General features: G+C 32.9%; 1 protein-coding gene across 1 annotated transcript in view; it reads right to left on the bottom strand.

The window, feature by feature from the left end:
• LOC140432444 (solute carrier family 2, facilitated glucose transporter member 1-like) overlaps window positions 1-21,066 on the bottom strand; it is a 219,037-nt gene extending 197,971 nt beyond the window's left edge. Inside the window, exons 1-2 of the mRNA XM_072520351.1 lie at window positions 20,891-21,066; window positions 9,649-9,949 (exon numbers count right to left, since the gene is read on the bottom strand). Of these exons, the coding sequence (XP_072376452.1) occupies window positions 9,649-9,861 (213 nt within the window). The 5' untranslated portion in view covers window positions 9,862-9,949; window positions 20,891-21,066. The remainder of the gene's footprint in view (window positions 1-9,648; window positions 9,950-20,890) is intronic.
• Between the last annotated feature and the right edge of the window lie 238 nt (window positions 21,067-21,304).

The raw sequence follows: 21,304 nt of genomic DNA, 5'->3' as shown, positions 1-21,304 counted from the left end.
CTCCTTCAATATCGTTTATATTTAGATGTTCGCTGAAATGTTGTGCCCATCTGTTAAGAACTGAGTTTTTATCATGTAGAATTTCACCGTTAGTGTCTTTACAAATTTTTAATCGTGGTTTAAATTCTCGACGGCTAATATTTAAGGATTTGTAGTATTTCCTCGTTTCATTTTTATCGAATAAACTTTGTATCTCACTGAGAGTGTTCTGTTCGTATTCCCTCTTCTTACGTCGATGGATACGTTTTTCCTCTCTTCTAAGACGTCTATACTCTTCTTTTTTTCTCCGTGTACAACCTGCGTCAATGGTTTTTTGATATGCTGCGTTCTTTCTATTTGTGGCCATTTCGCACTCATGATCAAACCAATGATTTCTTTTTTCTGACTTGGTTTTGCCCAATATTTCAACGGATTTCTGTAACACAATATCTCGTATATTTGCCCATAGTTGGTTAATATCTTCTTCTTCTTCTAAGTTTTTTGTCCTTATTTGGTCTTCTATTTGCTGTCTGTATACATTTGCAATGTCGGGATCTTTTAGTTTATTAATGTCGATTTTTTCTCTCCTTCTTCCCATCTCCTTTTTTAAATTGGATATTCTCTCTTTTTTTCTTTATTTATTGCAGAGTAATTTTAAGACCATAAAGTTTGTTTACAATGAAAATGTTAGGTAATAAATAATTGAACGTCAAGTACAAAGACAGAAGATATCAGTTTTTAATATAACCAATTTTAGCCTAAGTCCCCACTGCAGGATCACTACGTTCATAAAGTAGTTAATCAAACATATATTTTACATACATTTAAAATTAGGAGTATACATTGATAATAGGTTGCTAATCAAAAGTGGCCGCAAATATTACTAATTCAATTAATAGTAATGAATTTTTGACAAAAATTTTATTTCATTGATTTATTTTTTAAATAAAATACATGATATTACAATAAAATGCGTGTTATTGATATCTAATTAAAGCTAATTTTTTTCTTAATATGATGATATAAGTTTACATGAGAAAAGATAGTCGAAAATTACGGTTGTCAGCTGTTAAAAACGCGAGGTATCAAAAATAAAATTTTACTTTTATTTTTTAACATTTTACTTTAATTTGTTTACTTTCTCATATAACTTCCTTTCTTTCTTAGAATAGACACACCTTGTCATATCACCCTCCACATTTAGTCATTTTACCCTCCACGAAGAATAAGATGACGAATATGACGTAATAGATAGAAAATTTTAAAATTTTTACTTGAAATATTTACCCTTACGTAATCTAAATTTAATATGTAAAGAACTACTATCAGCCAATTACCTTGTAGTTACATGCATTCGGTACATGCATCAGTTCTAGGAATTTTTTAAGCATACTATCGTCATCTTGCCTTCCTTTCCTCTATGTACTATTAAATAAGACTAATGGTACCTATACACGATATCACCACAGCCACCAACACCCGAACATTTTCATTAGAATTTTTTGATGAAACAGGGTATATTTGGGAGTATAAAAATGAAAAACCACAAAAGCATGTTTTTAAACCCGTCCAAAAAAATAGTCTTACAAGAAAACATACAGAAGTTAAAAAACACTTCACCATTGTATTTAGGTATATAAAAAACATGTAGTTAAAACTTCGTAGTGTCGTCAAAATTTATACTGTAGCATAACGTTTTCGATCAAATCAGATCATCTTCAGTGCCTTATGTACTTGAAGCTAACAATGAATTTGTGGCTATGACATCCATATATGGGTTTACATCTTTCCAAAATTAAATTATATGTTGACTCTAGGTCGATGACATTGGATAAAATTTAATACTTGAGGAGCTACATGTCTCCCTGCTCGGTTTTTAACACGTGGTTCTTGTCAGTTAAGACAACACAGACCAACTGGCTGAGGTGACAGGAATATAATTTAAGAAGACAGCTAAACATGACAAAGTATGGGTGTTCCGCGACTAATGTAATTTTTTAAAAAATTATAAAATTTTATGTTGTTGTAATAACACCTAATATCTTATTAATGAACCTTTTGTTAAAATTAAATCTGTTTAAATGATACAATTTTTTTTCTTAAATCTGCAAATTTCTCAAATCTGTATGAAAATTGATGGATGTGGAAAATGAAAGAAATTGATGTGGTACTATCCACATAATAATGTAAGAATGATATAAAAATTAGTATATAAATAAAAGGATTAAGTTGGAATCCAATGAAATTGAAGTTAAATTTTTTTTTAATTTTTAAATTTGGGTAATGGTAGTTGCCTAACAACAGACCTGGTGTGTAAATCTCTGAGAGTTTGAATTTTTTTTTAATTAGTAAAATGAATAAGCTATTAAAATTTTATGAGATAATATGATAACAGGATATGATATTCTAACTATTATTATATTGTAGTTTTGATAGTGTTAATATAATATTACCATATTGTGAAGTATGTTAAAATGAATATAAATGGTGTTGAGAAAGAACGAATGAGAGTATTAATATAGAAAAAAGGAAATGTAAAATGTTGGTTGAGTAATGTACAGCAGCAAGAATAAATTGGATACTATGTTGTTGTGAACTGCATGAACAAAGTTAGATAATTAAGTATGTAAATGGAAAACCAGACAAAATGATATGTGTGTGAATATGTATTAGAAAAGAATGAAATAATAGAGACTTTGAGTTAACTGTGAGGGGATTAGATTGACTTGTGTAATATAGGTGGTAATGGGGTCCATAGACTGAAAGTGTCGAATGGATGTGTGAAGATGACTGATGGAGTTTAATTTTAGTGATGAAATTTAAGTTTAAAGATTAAAGATGAAGAATTATGGTGAAGAAAACTACAAAAACAAGTAAGGTGACCCCAAGAAGTAAGAGACATGAGGAAATAATATGTGAAGAAGTGAGTCATACAAGAACTGGCAGGAGGACGAGAAATAAGAAACTGCCATGGGATAAGATGGTGAAAGAAGAAGGGGCATGATGAATAGAAAGAAAGAAAAAGAGGAGGTGGACAAATTGAGGTATGATATGTGTTATTGGGTGATTATAGTGGAGTCGTTTTACCCTGTCGTATTTCGGATTAACGCCCGAAAAATAATTTATGACTCTAGTTACAGCCACTCTGTTATGCTTTCCCTTTTCTACCTGCTTTGTGGTACCGAACCTCCTACTGGTTGGTTGTAGTACTTGAGGATAAATCAGCGCTACCAAAACAATTTTTTTATAAATCGTAAAAAAACGCAAATTGAATGCTTTATGATGATAATTTATTGAAAAAACTTCTATAATTTTATTTCAAATAAAATTGTCTCGAGGAGTGCATACATTCTTTGCGGTCGCATAACTGGATAATTTTAGTTGTTATATTTGCAAAAATAGTAAACAGTCTGCGGAGTCGAGGCTCTCCATTGACCGGACTCATCGTCCAATGACCGACGCGCCCTGCCACCGAGCTCCCCCCTCGTGTATATATTCAGAGAGCTCCAGAAAAATCTCGCTATTAGTATTCAACGATCGCCGGTTTTCAATAGTGACAATGGATAACGTACAAGAAAACGATAGAACACCTAAATATAAGTTTTTATCTCCGAGTGAGCGTCTAATTGTGTTGAAAGTGGAAAATTATTTTACTTTAGAAAAAATCAACATGGGACCAATAACATCAGTACTGGCAGTTCAAAAAAGGACAAGTGCAGCTTGTGGAATTTCATAACGGACCTTGCAAAGAGTTCGCAAAATGAGTGAGGAGGAATTAAGTAAGGAAAATAAAAGGATTCGTTTGCATCCGAAAACCCTCGACTTGCCACAATGTATTAAAATCTCAATCAGAAATATCATTGATGACATGTACAAAGCAAAAGAACATGTTATAAGAAAGACACTTATTTAAAAAATAAAGGACAGAAACTTTGTGATATGGGTTTGACCAGTTTATCAAAAGTATTAAAAGCTATGGGTTTTAGATACAAAAAAACCAATAATCGTAAAGTGTTGTGCGAGCTGTCCAATGTTGTTGGAAAAAGGTGGAATTCCGAATTTGCCAGACAATTTGTGTTTCTTGAAGAAACATGGATTTTTGCGAAAGGAAATAATACCAAATCATCCTGACAAGATGATTCTACCAAATGCTATTCGAGTACTAGTGCGAGTAATGGCAAAAGATATATTATATTGCATGCAGGAAATACGGAAGGTTTTATACCCAATGCTAGTCTTATATTTTCTTCGACAAAAAAAACTGATGATTACAACGGAAATATGGACGCCGATATTTTTGAACATTGGTTTGAGGAAAAATTATTAAAAAATCTGAAAAATCCGTCATTAATAGTCTTAGACAATGCTTCGTATCACACCAGAGAGGAGGAAAAGTTTCCCACAAGCAGCTGGAAAAAAAGAAGACTTAAGAAAGTGGCTGTCGAAGAAAAATATAGAACACGAACATCTAGTTTTAAAAGCTGAATTATTAAATAAGTGCAAAGAACACATTACTGAGAAAAAATTTGTCGTTGACCAAATGGCACTAAAATATGGTCATGAGGTCCTAAGACTACCACCATATCACTGCCAGTACAATCCAATTGAATTGGTGTGGGGCATCACTAAAAACTACTATGATAAACATGCATGTAAGACCACCGACGAAGCCAGCGTTTTACAACTCTGACAAGATGCACTAAACCAAGTCAATGAGGAACAATGGCGGAAATGTATTGAGCATACTGAAAAAAAAATTTTAGAGTCATATGAAATAGAACAAGTTATTGATGAAGTAAGACCTTTAATTATTCGTAATGATGAAGATTCAGATGAATCGGATAGCGAGTCAGATAGTGATGATACCTGTCCATAGATTAAGACGTAGATAGAAAATTAACACAAAATGGTACCAACCACCAAAAAAAAAATAAAACAAAAACCGCATGCAGGAGAGAGCCGGAGGCACGCCGCACGACGCTCTTGAATGCAAGCACCAAAAAAATTAGATGCAAGTAAGGTAGATTAAGGACATGACTGGACGAATGACTGGGTATTAGACGACGGATGAAAGGATTCGATGCTTGCTCGCTCTCGACTGCACTTGGTGCAGAAAAGGGAAAGCAAGTATCGGCACACACAACCATCATTAGATCGCCGAACAATTGCTTTGACCGGTAGTAATAAAGCCAAATGGGCTAACCTACCACTTAAATGTAAATACACGGAAATCTCCCATTTTTTCGAGAAAGGTATCCCAATAAAAATCGATCCAAAATTTTACGTAGATTGTAAAAAAAATAACAAAAAGCACAGTTTCTATTTAAAATAAGAAATTTAATGGCGACTTCCGGTTGTACCGGAAGAGCTAGAAGAATTTAGCTATAACATGTTGCGTGAATGACCCTGTATATTTCATACTCAATGTTTATCAATTTACATTATGATATTCAGTTATTATAAAACATAATACAAAGTTATTTTATTAAAAAAATCCCTAATGTCGTATTATATTATCAAATTAAGAAAACCGTACATTTTTAATTTGAAAACCGCTGACTACCTGAGGCAAATCTGAACAGACACTTTTATTACTTATGCGACAGGCTAAAACGATCCTACTATAGTAAGGAAGTTAAAATGTTAGATGTTGTGGACTGGTTGGGAAAAGGAAAACAGAATTAAAATGAAAAAGATGTAATTTAAATGCAATTATTGGAATGTTGATTAAAATTAAGGGAATCGTTATTCTATGGTTCCCCTGGATAGATATTTTTCATGATAGTCTATTTGAGACATTTAATTACTCACCACACCTTATTAACGATATCTTAATATGTCTTAAAATTAGAGACATTTGGTATGAATTTGATTAGCTCAAATGGATCTCTATTAAAATTACTTGAATTTATTTGCGTAGCATATTTCTTCAAAAAGTTATAGTTATAGTTATATAGTCTCTAAAAAAACTGTTCCGCTAATTTTTTGGACCACTGTATCTGTATATTTTTATTTTGTTTTATGTTGTACAACAAATCAAAACATCTCGTCATATTTTCGTTTACAAAATATAAACCTAAAACCACCTGTATTTCATAGAACATAATACATTCTTGTTGAAGAAAATACGACATTAACGACAATTATTACAAAAATGTTATCTTGTAGGCAGACGTCGAGTACACATTGTCGACTGTCACATGTTAATTTTTACGATTTGAAAATATTAACGTCAGTCAAATTTTACATGTTGACGCAAACCCAAACAAATGCGTAAATCTAAATTAGTTAAACACAGACAAAGTTGGCATATTTATTATAGAATAAAGGAAATCTTAATCTTCCTTGTTCCTAAACTGCATTTTTTGTCACTTTATGTAATACTAATAAATGTATATATTTATATATTTTTTAATAGGGTACTAAAAAGGTAAGAAACTAAATTAGGGCCTAATCGTTTAATCACATATCAAAAGCATTCCCCATGGCCACAATATAAAATAGTTCCAGATGAAAATATCAAAAACTAAAATGCTATAAACAGTTTTAAAATTTATATTTCTTGGCAACCACCAATACAAAATTCTCCACAAATATACATGAATAAAGTCATATGGTTAAGCGCCTTTATTTTTAGATCGAAATAATCAATCCCTTATGAAAATATCCATTACATTATACCCTTGAAAATTCCTCAATCACAGCTTTTACTTTCAGAACAGTAGGTGTAGTTTATTGGTACTTAAATGGTTTCATTTTATTGGGTTTTATTCGTCAACATAAAAACGATCAATGAAGAGAACTATAGTTAAAAAAATATAGTTGGTAAATAAAATGACACTTAAATATCCATTACATTATACCCTTGAAAATTCCTCAATCACAGCTTTTACTTTCAGAACAGTAGGTGTAGTTTATTGGTACTTAAATGGTTTCATTTTATTGGGTTTTATTCGTCAACATAAAAACGATCAATGAAGAAAACTATAGTTAAAAAAAAGTTGGTAAATAAAATGACACTTAAAAAACAAAATAAATATACCTTGGCAATTTGACACAAGGCAATCTAGTCTTATTAAAAATAAAAAGATCTACTTTAACGAATTTTGAACTTCAATAACATGATTAATCAAATAAAGTTTCTGACCACAGCAGCTTTTCTTGGCTATTTATATATATATATATATATATATATATATATATATATATATATATATATTCTCCATTTTTTGGGGCAAAATATTTTTAATTTTTCTTAACAATTCATTTTTTTTATAAAATTAAATTGTTTAATTTAAAGAGCAGAAGATAATAGCAAAATGTAATATTTAGTACACGTAAATCTAATTGGAATAAAAAAATACTGCTAACTGAATTGGAACGATCAAACAATGGAAAACTAGAAAGACCTTGTTGACCTTGACCTCAGGTTTGTCAGTGCCCTTATTTTTCTCATCGCTACATACGAGGCTGAAACATAAATTTTCAAAAAAAATCGATAGAAGTAAGTTCAAAGCTTTCGAAATATGAATCTACAGAGGAATTCTACGCGTGTAGAATGCAGGCTATTAAAAAAAGTGAACAGAAGAAGAAGATCTCAAACAAGATGAAGAGACTAAATGAAAACTCTGGTGGCAAAATGATGGAAGCCGTCCATACGGCACAGTAACGCAGCCAAGGGAGCAGCAAGCTGCAAGCTAACATTATTTATTTAAAGTTATTATTACCACGCCCTGGCAAGTACCCAAAGGAGGAGTGAACTGAGTAGTTGCAAAAATTACGGCCTCCTGATAAACCGTGCAAATTTTCGGAAACAATCTGTTACGGAGCAGATTTTTACATAAAAACACATATTAATATCTTATAATAAACAAGCTTAGGAAAGAATATATAAAAAATTTCTTGTGTAAAAATGCGCTTTGGAAAAGTACAAATTTGGAAACAAGGATATATTGAATGTCGATGAAACTGGTGGGCATACAGTACAGAGGTCAAATAAAATTGTAGCGGAAAAAGGAATACGCCAATTAGGGAGAGCTACGTCAGCGAAGAGAGGGCAAAAGGTTACTATGGTCTTGGCTATTAGCAACATAGGAAATTCGGTTCCTCCGATGTTAGTTTTTCCACGAGTGTTTTCAAAGACGATTTTATTAACAACGGACCACCAAGCTGCATCGGAACTTCCTACCCATCGGGATGGATTAAATCCGAATCATTTTTGAAGTTTATTAAACATTTTTAAGACCATGTGAGATCTACAAAAGACCATCCTTGTTTGTTAGTTTTGGACAACCATGAATCGTATCTTTCTATTAAAGATGCGATTAAAGCTAAATGCTTAACTTTTGTAAAGAAAATGGTATCGTCATGTTGTCCCTCCCCCTCATACTTCTCATCGCCAGCAAACTCTTGACAAATCAGTCTACGGACCTTTTAAAAAATTTTATTTTGCTTCAGTTGATGATTGGATGACGAACAATCCAGGTAAAATAGTGACAATTTACGATATTCCTGGTATCGTGAAATTGGCACTGCACAAAGCAATAAATCCTCCGAATATCATTTCTGAATTTCAAGGCGCAGGAATAGCACACTGCAAAAAAGATGAGTTTACTGATGCTGACTTCTTGTCAAGCTGTTACAGATAGAGAGATGACTTCTCAAACTACCCAGGCTGGGACTAGCAAGGTTGAGAATATACAGTCCCAGGAGCACCAATCTACGTCTTCTACGAGTAATAATATTTTTATACACCTGTCCATGGTGAGTCCTCAACAAATTCGTCCATATCCAAAAGCTGGAGAGAAGAAAAATAAAAAAAGGGAAGAAACCCTTGAAATATGTGATTCTTACAAGCATTCCATTAAAGAAAAAGCTAGAGAAAGAAGCTGAAGAAAAAGAAGCCAAAAATATGCTGCAATAAAAGAAGTAAAAAAAAGGTTAATGGTACAAGGTTGAATCCTTGAAAAATTTGCAACATATGAACATATCATATCGTAACGTTTTTATAATAGAAAAAAAAACTTAACTAAAATTGTAAAAATACGAAATTTGTCTTAACCTGCCCCGCCCTCCCCTATTACAAAACGAGGGCGAAACAAAAATGCAATATAAAAATCTAACTAATGGAGTAAAACAAGTGGTAGTTAAAAAAGAACAATACAAAGAGCTATCATATAGAAACATAAACGTTATGAAGACACCAAACAAAACCAACAGTATAAAAGTACTTCGGAGAGGACATGAACAAAGTATTTCGAGGATTTGTTGGTAGAGAAGAGAGATAACATTCTGCCATCAAACGAATAGGAACTCAAAGGCAGGGGAGACATGTTAATACAATAATGGGAAGAAGCAGTTAAAATCATGAAATAGAACATTCTTCTAGCCCAGGAACCTCTATCAAAATGGAAACGAAATGAATCGACCTCAATATGTGTAATGTGTAAGGCATCAGTTATTTGTTATTATTTTTTTTATTAAAATTAACATGTTCCGATAGCTACATCCATTGAAATGGTATTTATTTTTAATACTAGGAATTTACGTAATATGTCTTTCTATAAAAAATTTAATTTTCTGGTTGTCAGCAAATTTAAGCAATATTGCTGATCACGTAATGAAAAACTTCCACTGATTCAACTATATATTATATTAAAAATCGCTTACCCCATGGGGTTCCCTCTTTAACGAAGTTGTCAATTGTTCGGTGGAATAGATGGGAATATCCATATCACTAACATTGGAAGAAATGCTTCCTTCTCTGTCAGTTTTCTTCGGAATCTGGAGCAAAGCCATCGCTTGTTGTTCAGCTATGGTAGGACTCTTGAGGTAGTGGCTGGGCCTGATGAAACCGACTCCCTCGTCATCATCGTGATCCATATCTGGGGACGACACTAACACAGAAAAACGGACTTTTTTGTTGGAATCCAACTTATGTCAGAATGTGACAACGGGAGAACAGGGGTATCTGAAAAAAATAATAAATTCGTTTTAATAATAGCGAAAAAATATGGCAATTATTAGAAGAGAAGAAATACTAGTCTGAAATTTTCTTAATTATTTAGATAGATCTATACAGATTGAACGAATTTAAAACGGAACATACGAAATCAATGTATTTCGGCTCAACTCCGCTCTAGGTGGTTGGCCAACAAAAGGTTGTCAAATAATTATATTATAAAAATCTAATACTTCAGCGGGCTGCTGGATTCTGAATTCATTCAAGAACAAGTCAAAACTCCACCCAAATAGGTTGCCTAGAATCACTGTGAAAACTAGACTACACAAGCAGTTATTATGCTGTCAAACCACTTATCGCTTCCTTATAGTCCAAGAGATAGAGCCGAAATTTTGAACTGATCAGTAATATGACATTTCTCTATTGGAATATATTCATTGTAACTGGGTTAAGACTTTGCCTTACAGGCGGACGCCCCTCGTGGTACAGGGGGTGGCTATACAGGGATGAAGTTGTAATTTTTTTCAGAAAAATTAACGATGGATAATATGGCTGAAAATTTGCCCAGAGTAAGATCTTGGTAGATGTTTTTGATCAAAAACATCTACGAGAACGCTACATCAAGTATACGACTACACGAAGACACAGAAAAATTCAGCTTAGGTCGAGGAGTAAGACAAGGAGACAATATTTCACCAAAATTGTTCACGGCAGCTCTAGAGTCAATATTTAAGAACACCCAATGGCAAGATATGGGCATCAATATAGATGGAGAAAGATTAAATCATCTGAGGTTTGCAGATGATGTCGTATTAATCGCAGATAACTTACAGGATACGGTTTCTATGCTACATTCGCTTAAAAGTCTGTCTGAAAGAGCAGGATTAAAGATAAACTTTGAGAAAACTAAACTTATGACAAATCTCGTAATGAGTGGAAATATAACTATCGACAATAATACCATACAACAAACAGACACTTACAAATATCTGGGACACGAGATCAAAATAAACAGAGACAATCAAACAAATGAAATACAGAGGCGAATAGGCCTGACATGGGCAGCATTTGGCAAACTAAGCCATATTCTAAAAAGTTCAATTCCCATGTGTCTCAAGCGAAAAGTTTATAACCAATGTGTTTTGCCTGTACAAACTTATGGAGCAGAGACTTTAACACTCACGCAGAAATCTGCGAATAAACTAAGAGTTACACAACGAGCCATGGAACGTGCAATGCTGAATGTGAGCCTCCGAGACCACATAACAAACCGACAAATCAGGCAAAGATCAGGAGTTCAAGACGTCATCGAAAGAACCACGAGACTTAAGTGGAACTGGGCAGGACACTTAGCCAGAACACAAGATGGACGATGGACAAGACGAATTATGGAATGGAGGCCCAGAAATTATAAAAGAAGCCGAGGACGACCACCGACTAGATGGACCGACGACATAAAAAGAGTAGCGGGAAACTGGCTACAAGCGGCCCAGTGTAGAGAACACTGGAAAGAACTGAGGGAGGCCTATGTCCAGCAGTGGACGGGATTGGCTGATTGATGAAGATCTTGGTATAACCAGACGAAATCCCAAAGGGCGGACGCGAGAGTGGATACATAAGGGGTGGCGGACAGGGGTGAAATTGCAATTTTTTGGGGAAAAATTAACGATAAGTAATATGTCCGCCATTTTCATGGCTCATTATTTAGCCCCTAAAAACTCTAAATCCAAAAGAGCTGACAGCTGGGTTGGTACAGAGAGCCATAAAACGGGGTCAAATGTACCACTTGCCTGCGCATTTTAGGTCTCGGTAACAATTTTCAAACTGATTTTATTATGATATTTTTATACCGATTGATTTGAAAATTTGTATGCTCACTTCTGTTACTATTCTGAGAAGCGTCAAGTAGAGTTTTCCTCAAAATTTTCCAAAAAAATTTCCGTAAATGAAAATTTTCGTAATTTTTTGAGGTAAAATCTAATTTATAGAATCCTTTCGATTTTCTGTAAGTTATACCATGATTTTTTTTTTTTTTTCTAACGATTTTTCCGATAAGAAAAAAAAATAGAAAAACTTTTCTAAAACATTTGATAAAACTCTACGTCATCGTCTGAATCTTTTATAGAATATTTTGTAGTTTTAAAGTGATATTATGATAATGTTTTTTTTTTCAAACTATTTATTTAGATTTACTTTACAAATCACATTTTTTTCTTAAAATATAAATATTTTACGAATTAATTTTTAATTGAATAAATGTTTGATATTTGATATTTTATTAAATTAAAGTAATTTTATAATGTTAACTATTAAATATTTTTGGTATAACAAATAGTAATTTTACTTATTTTTTATTACAATAAAAAGGTTTTTAAATTTATATTGCATAAATAATGGTTGTTCAGATATAAGAAAATTTTTATTTATTATTACATTAATAATCAAATACAAAATATATTATTTCTATTTATCAATAGGTAAAATTCAATTTGTAGAATTCCTTTAACATTTTACAAATAATTATTAATAAAAATCAATTTAATAGTGGAATTATCAATTTTTTAAGTTTTGAAATTTACTTGAATAAGTATCAAGATGCTTTTATCCAACTTGGTGAAACTGACTTCGATTGTAATGAAGTTTTTGAAACCTTAGAAACTTTCATATGTCACTTATATGGAACAGGACTGACGAGAACAATTCCAAAAAGAAAAGTAAACGATGTCAGATTTTCACTATTTAACCGGCAGTATAAGTTGCATGATATGAACGAGCCTTTAAAAAAAAAAACAAAAAATTTCGATGCTTCAAGCTTACCACCATGTCAAGATGAATTACACCAACATTTACTGCGAGCCCATTATATTTCAAATATTTGGACAAATGCTCATAAAAAAGTACCAACAGAATTGATTGTTGAAGAACATGGTTGGCAGTTTGAAGATGAAACATAAATTCAAATGGTTTAGTGGACCTCAGATGCCAGAATCAATTCGAGAAGTAGTGATTGAAAATGAAGCAGATAATGAATGTGATATTATTGAAAGTGAAAGTGACGAAGATGATGAATGTGATGACATCAGTGAGAGTGAGAAAAATGACGAAATTTTTAAAGTTTTTCTAAATTTTTTTTTCTTATCGGAAAAATCGTTTGAAAATTTTTGGAAAAATTCATGGTATAACTGACAGAAAATCGAAAGGATTCTACAAATTAGATTTTACCTCAAAAAATTACGAAAATTTTCATTTACGGAAATTTTTTTGGAAAATTTTGAGGAAAACTCTACTTTACGCTTTTCAGAATAGTAACAAAAGTGAGCATACAAAATTTTCAAATCAATCGGTATAAAAATATCATAATAAAATCAGTTTGAAAATTGTTACCGAGACCTAAAATGCGCAGGCAAGTGGTACATTTGACCCCGTTTTATGGCTCTCTGTACCAACCCAGCTGTCCGCTCTTTTTAATTTAGAGTTTTTAGGGGCTAAATAATGAGCCATGAAAATGGCGGACATATTACTTATCGTTAATTTTTCCCCAAAAAATTGCAATTTCATCCCTGTCCGCCACCCCTTATGTATCCACTCTCGCGTCCGCCCTTTGGGATTTCGTCTAGTTATACCAAGATCTTACTCTGGGCAAATTTTCAGCCATATTATCGATCGTTAATTTTTCCGAAAAAAATTACAACTTCATCCCTGTATAGCCACCCCCTGTACCACGAGGGGCGTCCGCCTGTAAGGCGAAGTCTTAACCCAATTACAATGAATATATTCCAATAGAGAAATGTCATATTACTGATCAGTTCAAAATTTCGGCTCTATCTCTCCGACTATTAGGCAAGCTCCTCTTTCCTTTAAAGGAGACAGATAGTTGAACGATCTTTTATACAATGTCTATCACCGGGTATGGATTTATTTTTGTCCAAGTTTTATATTGGTCCACTATTTCAAATGCAGTTCAAACAGACATATATTAAATTGTATGTTCCGTTTTAAATTCGTTCAATCTGTATATGAAATAAGGAAAATTATATCCCGATATTACGAAAATTTACTTATCCTAAAATCAAAGGTCTTTAATTCATTGGGAAAAATCCCAACCTAAAAGATATCTTCCCCATTTATCTGTAAGAAAAAAAATACTTGTTGACGCGTTTGGAAAAAACAAAACTAAGTTTGGATGAGTGAGTCAATAAAAGGGGATATTAGAAAACTATTTTTTAATTACTCCAGATTTCAATTGTGGTTACATTGGACTACCTAAGTCTCACATTACAATAGGTGGGGTTTTTAAAAGCCTTTCCAAACATTTCTAATTTGTGTGTATTTGTACCATAAGAAGTTGAAAATATTGTTTGAAAAATAAATAAGGACTTTTTGTTATGAAAATTCTTTCTGTGCGATTGGTATTATTTGTTATTGGTGAATTTGTATGGTAAGAATATCAAAGTATTAAGACATTTACTATGAATGTTTATATTTTAAGGTTATATTATTTTTTGATTAAAACTTTAATTATTTTTTTACTGTATTTCAATGTATTTTGTTGTTGTTTTTATCACGGTTATTTCAAATAAATCAATAAATCATTTAATTTATTTACGTTAAAAAATACATAAATTAATGTTTTATTCTTTTTTCCTTACCAATGATTTTATCCTGTAAAAGACTAAAGATATTCGTTTTCTCGTAGTTTAAGTTGTAATATAACATTCTGCAACCTTACTATCAAATTGCTATAATAAGTATTTAAAAAATGTTTCTTCAATGCTGTAATAGTTTTAGTAATGGCTACTAAACATGTGTTGAAGATATCCAGTATCAATAAATTTTTCAGTAATGACAACAAAACTAATATTACCTATGTAAACTAAGAGAAAAGAAAAGATTTAGTCTTTTAGGGGATAAAGTCACTAGCACTTAAAAAAGAATAAAACATTAATTTAATTTTTTTTTAAGTTCGTAAATAAATGGTTTATTGATTAATTTTTAAATAAACCCGATAAAAAAAAACAATGGCTGCCAAGGTATTTGAAATGATTTACCTTTTCGATCTCCTCTCCATTAAGAGAAATCAGACCTTGATCTATATTGATCTTTCCAACTGCCATCCACTTTGTCTTTGAAATGTTGATTTTAAGGCCTCTCCGATAACTTGCTTCACTGACTAGATTTAGTAATGTTTGGAGATCTTGTAAATTTTCTGCAAGAATGGCTGTATCGTCAGCGTATCTAATATTTTTGATTACTTCTCCACCTAGTCTTACTCCCTCTTGTCTGTCATCCAAAGCCTCCCTAAAGATTTCTTGAGAGTACAGATTAAAAAGAGTGGGTGACAAAACACAACCCTGCCGTACTCCACGTTTGATGGATATTTTTTCAGTCGGACTGTCTTCAATTTGAATAGAGGCTACTTGATTGTAATATAAGTATTTCAGCAGTCTTATATCATAGTGGTCAAGTCCTGCTGCCCGTAGACAATCGAAAAGTGTATCGTGTTGTACTCTGTCGAACGCCTTCTCAAAGTCGATGAAACAAACATAAAAGTTTTTCGGAATTCACAACTTTTTTGTAATAGAACGCGCATACAGAATAGTGCCTCTCTAGTTCCTAGACTGTTTCTAAATCCAAATTGCTTATTACCCATCCTACTTTCGCATAGAAGGAATACTCGGTTTTGTATAATTCGTAAGAGTATCTTCAGTGTGTGACTCATCAAACTGATTAGTCTAAAACCGCTGCATTTGGTGGGCCTGCTTTTCTTTGGTAATGTTATAAACAGTGACTCTAACCAATCTGGTATTTTCCTTCGTTGTAAATTTTGTTGAAGAAAGTGGTTAAGCAGGCAATGCTTTCCTCATCCAAAAGTTTAAGTAGCTCAGCAGGGATTTGATCTGGTCCAGGTGCTTTAATGTTTTTGGCTTGCTGTATTGCCTTTTTGACTTCCGAATTCAGTATACTGGGACCTCTGTCTAACTGGTTGTCACAGGCAGTATTTGGAGCATTTTCTCTAGAAGCATCGTCAAAAAGGTCAGTGATGTATCTCTCCCATTCTTTGCACTGTTGTTCGTAATCACAAATTTTTCCGTCCGCGCTTTTAAGTATATGAGCATTTTTCTGTTTTCTAATTCCGGCAGTATATTTAAGTTTCTTGTGAAGGTTGAAACTGTCATGCTTTTTTTGGAGGTCTTCTATTTCTTTACATAAATTCTCAAGCCAGGATTCTTTAGCTTGCTTAATTTTTCTTTTTATGCGTTTATTGATTTCATGGTATTCGATAATATTTCTATTTTTGTGTTGCCGTCGAACTTCCATCAGGTCTAGAATTTCTTGTGTCATCCACTCATTTTTTGCCAACATGGTAAGTGTTTTCAAAGACGTTCTCCAAAATCGAGTTTTGAATATCATACCAGCATTCGTTAATGGTTCTGTTTTCGTTTGGTATATTTGATATTCTATGTATTTTGCTATTTATCTGCTGTGATATGTGTTCGCGCGTTTGAGGGTTTTTCAGGGGATCGAGATATATCTTACAAGGCTTAGTTGGCTTAGTTAATTTCTTTAATTTAATTTATATTTTGGAGCAGAGTAAATTGTGATTTGAGTTTATGTCAGCGCCGGGGTAAGTTTTTACATCTTTAATATTGTTTCGAAATCGGTGGTTTATTAGGATGTAGTCTATTTGGTTCCGTACTATTCTGCCTTGATGTCCATCTTGAGGGGATTTCCACATGTAAAGACGCCTTTCTGGAAGTTGAAACCAGGTATTTGTAATGGCGAAGTCATTTTCTTGGCAGAATTCTATTAGACGTTCACCTCTTTGATTTCTCTCTCCCAAGCCAAACTTTCCGGTGATGCCCTGCGTCATCTTCTGTCCAACTTTAGCGTTAAAGTCACCCATAATTATTATTGCTTCGTGTTTCTTTGTTATTTTTAGCACTTCTTCTATTTGATGGTAGAATTCTTCAAGATAGAAAAACTGTTACATTAATCATTTAATCGAATCTCCCAATTCTCGCGATCAATCTTTAACCCAAATTTGGTACCTCAAATTCGGTATAATTATAAAGAGCAGCGCACCAATATTTTCTAATTGTTTTAAATCACCTATCACCAATCAAATAATATTGTTTATGTTCTAAACAGGACTAATCCGTTGCCTTACTCATACTATTAAAAATAGTCCTTTAATTGTGTCCGAATTGCAAACAGATTTAAGAATGAATCAGCAAATTTTAGTTGCTACACCGGTTCTAAAGGTCGCCGTAGATTTTTTTATTATTATAGTTGATGGATTCATTATATTTCAAAGTAGTACTAAACTAAACGATATTTGGAACTGATGGAAATGTACGTTCAATAATAATGCAAAATATTAAATACAACACTGTTTTTCATGGCCCGCAAAATATAGTCAACTTGAAATCTGTCACGTTGACTATATTTTGTGAAAATTAAAAATAGTGTCGTGTTGTGGTGTACAATGATGTTTTATTTTATTATTAGAGTAAACCAATGAAAAAATCATTAAATTTTATATGACTTGTACCAAATTTAATGAAAATTTACAGAAAACGAATCAAATGGCACGTCGCTCACAAAACTTTTGAAACTGACAGGTAAAAGCATACACGCAAAAATAACATACGTTACGGGAAACTTAATATAGAATAGAGAAAAGTAAAATCAATAGCTTCATTAATAAAGATTCGTGCACAAAACTGTAAATTAGTTTTCAATATAAGAGAGATATAAGAGTTGTATGGGCTGTACTTTAGAGGTAGTACCTTTTGTTTTGAGAAAATAGCAACGATAGAGGATAAATATCTTTTTCCTATGGCAGTCAACTCTTCTTTATGGCTCCATATGCCACAACCTGATAACTGCATCGATCTATAAACTAAATTAAATGAGAGTAAACAGTTAGGGCAAAAATTCACATAACGATTGTAGGTATAAAAAATCTCCCATTTACCGATCAATAATCAATTAATCAATCAATAATGCCTTTTTATTTCTCATTAAAAAAATATAACAATAAAATATTCTCTTTTAGGTTGTATTGTATACGGCCATGCCTCCCTACAATAACTAGCTAACTCAGCCCGTCCCTATCTCGACATAGTATCTACTTTCGCTCTACTAAGTTAATTTCTACCCAACCACTTTAACCTAATCTGTCTTAACACCGAACATTTTCCCAAAAATGTATCACATCTTCCCTTTCCTTGTTACATATTGAGCAAAACCTTCTTTCATCATTTCTGCCAGGTCGATCATTCAAATATAGAACTCCACATCTTAATTTAAACAGCCATCGAATGTCCCCAAAATTTTCCATTTCCAGTAGATAATGCATATTTACTCCTTCTTCCCGCAGTTCTTTGTAGAAAAATTTGATTCGAGCCCCTATTCTCAGCTTGAAACTGTATCTCCTCCTGCTTTGTTTCTATCATACTCTCAATTATTCTAGGCCAGCTATCTCCCATTCTAACCTTACCTCAATACCAATTTTTTCTGCCATGATCATCCAATCTTTCCACCAACCACACCTTGCTCTGATCATTTCTATCAAAAGAAATTTTGGCAACCTATCATTCGAATGTCCTAGAATTTTTTCAATATATTTTTTATGTAAATTCATTGTATATAGGCTGACTCTAGCAATACCTGCCTCCAAATCTAATATAAAGGTAGGACAATACCTTGAACAAGAAAACATTTTTTTATATAAAATCTTCTGATTATTTTTACCTCATCGTACTCAAAAAGACCCCATACCTGAGACCCATAAGTCAAAATTGATCTTACGACCGACTCAAACAATGTTACTTTAGCCAAAGAGGGTATATCAGCCTTAGGCACCAAACTACTCCAATCCGTGTGAATCGCCACTTTTGTCAAACTCTGGCGCTTTTTTAGATGAGTTTTAATCCACAACTTGAGTGTAACTTCATCTATCTTAACTATCATTCACAAATAATTATAGTTTTTCACTACCTCTAATACTCGACCATTCAGTTTCCAAGATTCCTTGATCACACCACCTCCTCTTCTGAATATAAGAATTTTGAATTTTGAATACCACATTCAGGTCATATTTTAAGATAAATTAAAGGTATGCAGAGAGCCGGGTAACCACGAATTTCGTGACTAAAAAATATAAGACAGTGTACTGACAACATCAACACTTCGCAACACCACTACAAAACATGAAGATATACCAGATATAACAAAGGACGAAATGAGAAACACAATGAGCACTATGTGAAATAAAAAAGCTTTAGGTGAAGACAGAATTGTATTAGGAATGATAAAGTATGGCGGACAACACATCATAAAAATGTTAAAAATCAAATAAGTGAAGTACCTAGAAGCTTGGTTAAAGGTCTTATAATACTGATATTTAAAAAGAGAATTAAAAAAATATAGACCCATTAGCCTGTTATCAGTCTTGTATGAGCTGTTTGTGAAGATAATTACATTTCGACTAACAAACAAACTGGATAGTTATCAGCCTCGAGAGGAGGCACGATTTGGAAGAGGCTATAGCACCATAGACCATATACAGGTAATAAGAACACTAATTGAAAAATCAAACGAATACAATATAACACTATGGATAACTATGGTAGATTACGAGAAGACATTTAACTCAATAGAAATTTGGACCATCCTTAACGCCTAAGCAAAAATCATTAAGTATATATATATGACAATGCAACATCGCAAGTAAAAACAGAAAAAATAAAAATACAGGGAGGGGTTAGACAAGGAGATTCTATCTCACCCAAGATAATTACTTTAGCTCTAGAAGATATGTTCCGAACTTTAGAATGGAGTGACATTAGACGGCGAAAACCTAGATCACCTTAGATTTGCCAATGATGTTGCGTTAATAGCAAAAGATAGAGAAAAATTGTAGGAAATGCTGTTACATTTAACTACAAAATAAAAAGAAACAAGACTAAAAATAAATCTAGCAAAAATTAAATATCTAACAAACGAATCTCTAGATATAAGTGAGGATATAGCTCTGGAAAATAATAATATAGAAAAACAGCAAAAACTTTCGATCAGTATTTGCTGCCGGACATAAGGAACTGAAACATGGGCTTTTAACAACAACATAGTCCACAAACTGTAAGTGACTCAGAGAGCTATGGAACGTTGAATGCTCAACATTAAGCTCAGTGATCGCAAGTCCAATGAAGAAATAAGAAGACGAACAAAAGTTACAGATGTAATCCAAAAGATTGCCATGTTAAAATGGAACTGGGCAGGACACATAGAAAGAGTGGAAGACAACCGTTGGACGAAGCGAATTATTGAATGGCGACCAAGAAAAATCAAGAGAGACAGACCTCAAACCAGATGGACTGATGGCATCAAGCGAATGGCTGATCACGAATAGATGCAAAAAACAATAAACAGAAATGAATGGCCACACCTAAGGGAGGCTTATATCCGACGATGAATGGAATAGCTGTTGATGATCATGACTGACAACACATATACAGTAGGGCCACTGTAAACAAACTGATGTGAAAATATGATACTACAATGATAATATGATGCGTTAAGAATGTTAATATAAACTATAGGGTATCGGAAAACTGCACACTATTTTACCGAAAAAAAAAATGGTAGCCTTGCATCGTTTAAAATACTGTAATCAAACTGCACAGGTGAAAAAATTCAATACGACCTTCCAAGTTCAAAAAATTTGGCATCCAGTAAAGGTTAGGTGATGAAAATCCAGATAAATTTTTATCATGCACTGATGTTGAATGAGTAAAAAGGAAAAAGACATTTAGCGGGCATTCAAAAATAGTTCAAAATATTAAATATGAATGAGTAAAAAAGAGAAATTTAATTGAAAAGAAAAAGTTTAAAATATTTAATATCCTTCGAGTATAAAGAATTCCAGATGTTATGTAAACTTACCTCAACGAAATCCCACCTGTTGATTCCTGAGTAAGTTAACCGAACAGTCTGTACCGGAATATTATCCAAACGTTCCGATTTCTTTAAAAAGATATAAACGAACAAGAAAAACTTTGGTCGACTGAGAAAAATGCAAAAAGTACAACACTTTTTGCATCCGCGCCGCCAAAATTATAACTGACTGACCCTAGTAAAGACGCCAAGCGTCGTTCAGCGTCGTTACTTATTTTTAAATACGTGACGTACATAAAGCAATGGATATTGGTCGAAATTTTGGTCAATAGAAAACGTACAAAATTTGTTTGTGGGTGCCAAGACTGAAATTGATGTATGGATAAATAGAGAAGATTGTCCGAAAAGTGCCAGGTTTAACTTATGATGATCTCGTGACGAATAACTGGAGTATTATTCGAA

The sequence above is a fragment of the Diabrotica undecimpunctata genome, chromosome 1 (assembly GCF_040954645.1).
Source record: "Diabrotica undecimpunctata isolate CICGRU chromosome 1, icDiaUnde3, whole genome shotgun sequence".
Classification (NCBI taxonomy): Eukaryota; Metazoa; Arthropoda; class Insecta; order Coleoptera; family Chrysomelidae; genus Diabrotica; species Diabrotica undecimpunctata.
This window is presented reverse-complemented; position numbering and strand designations above follow the sequence as displayed.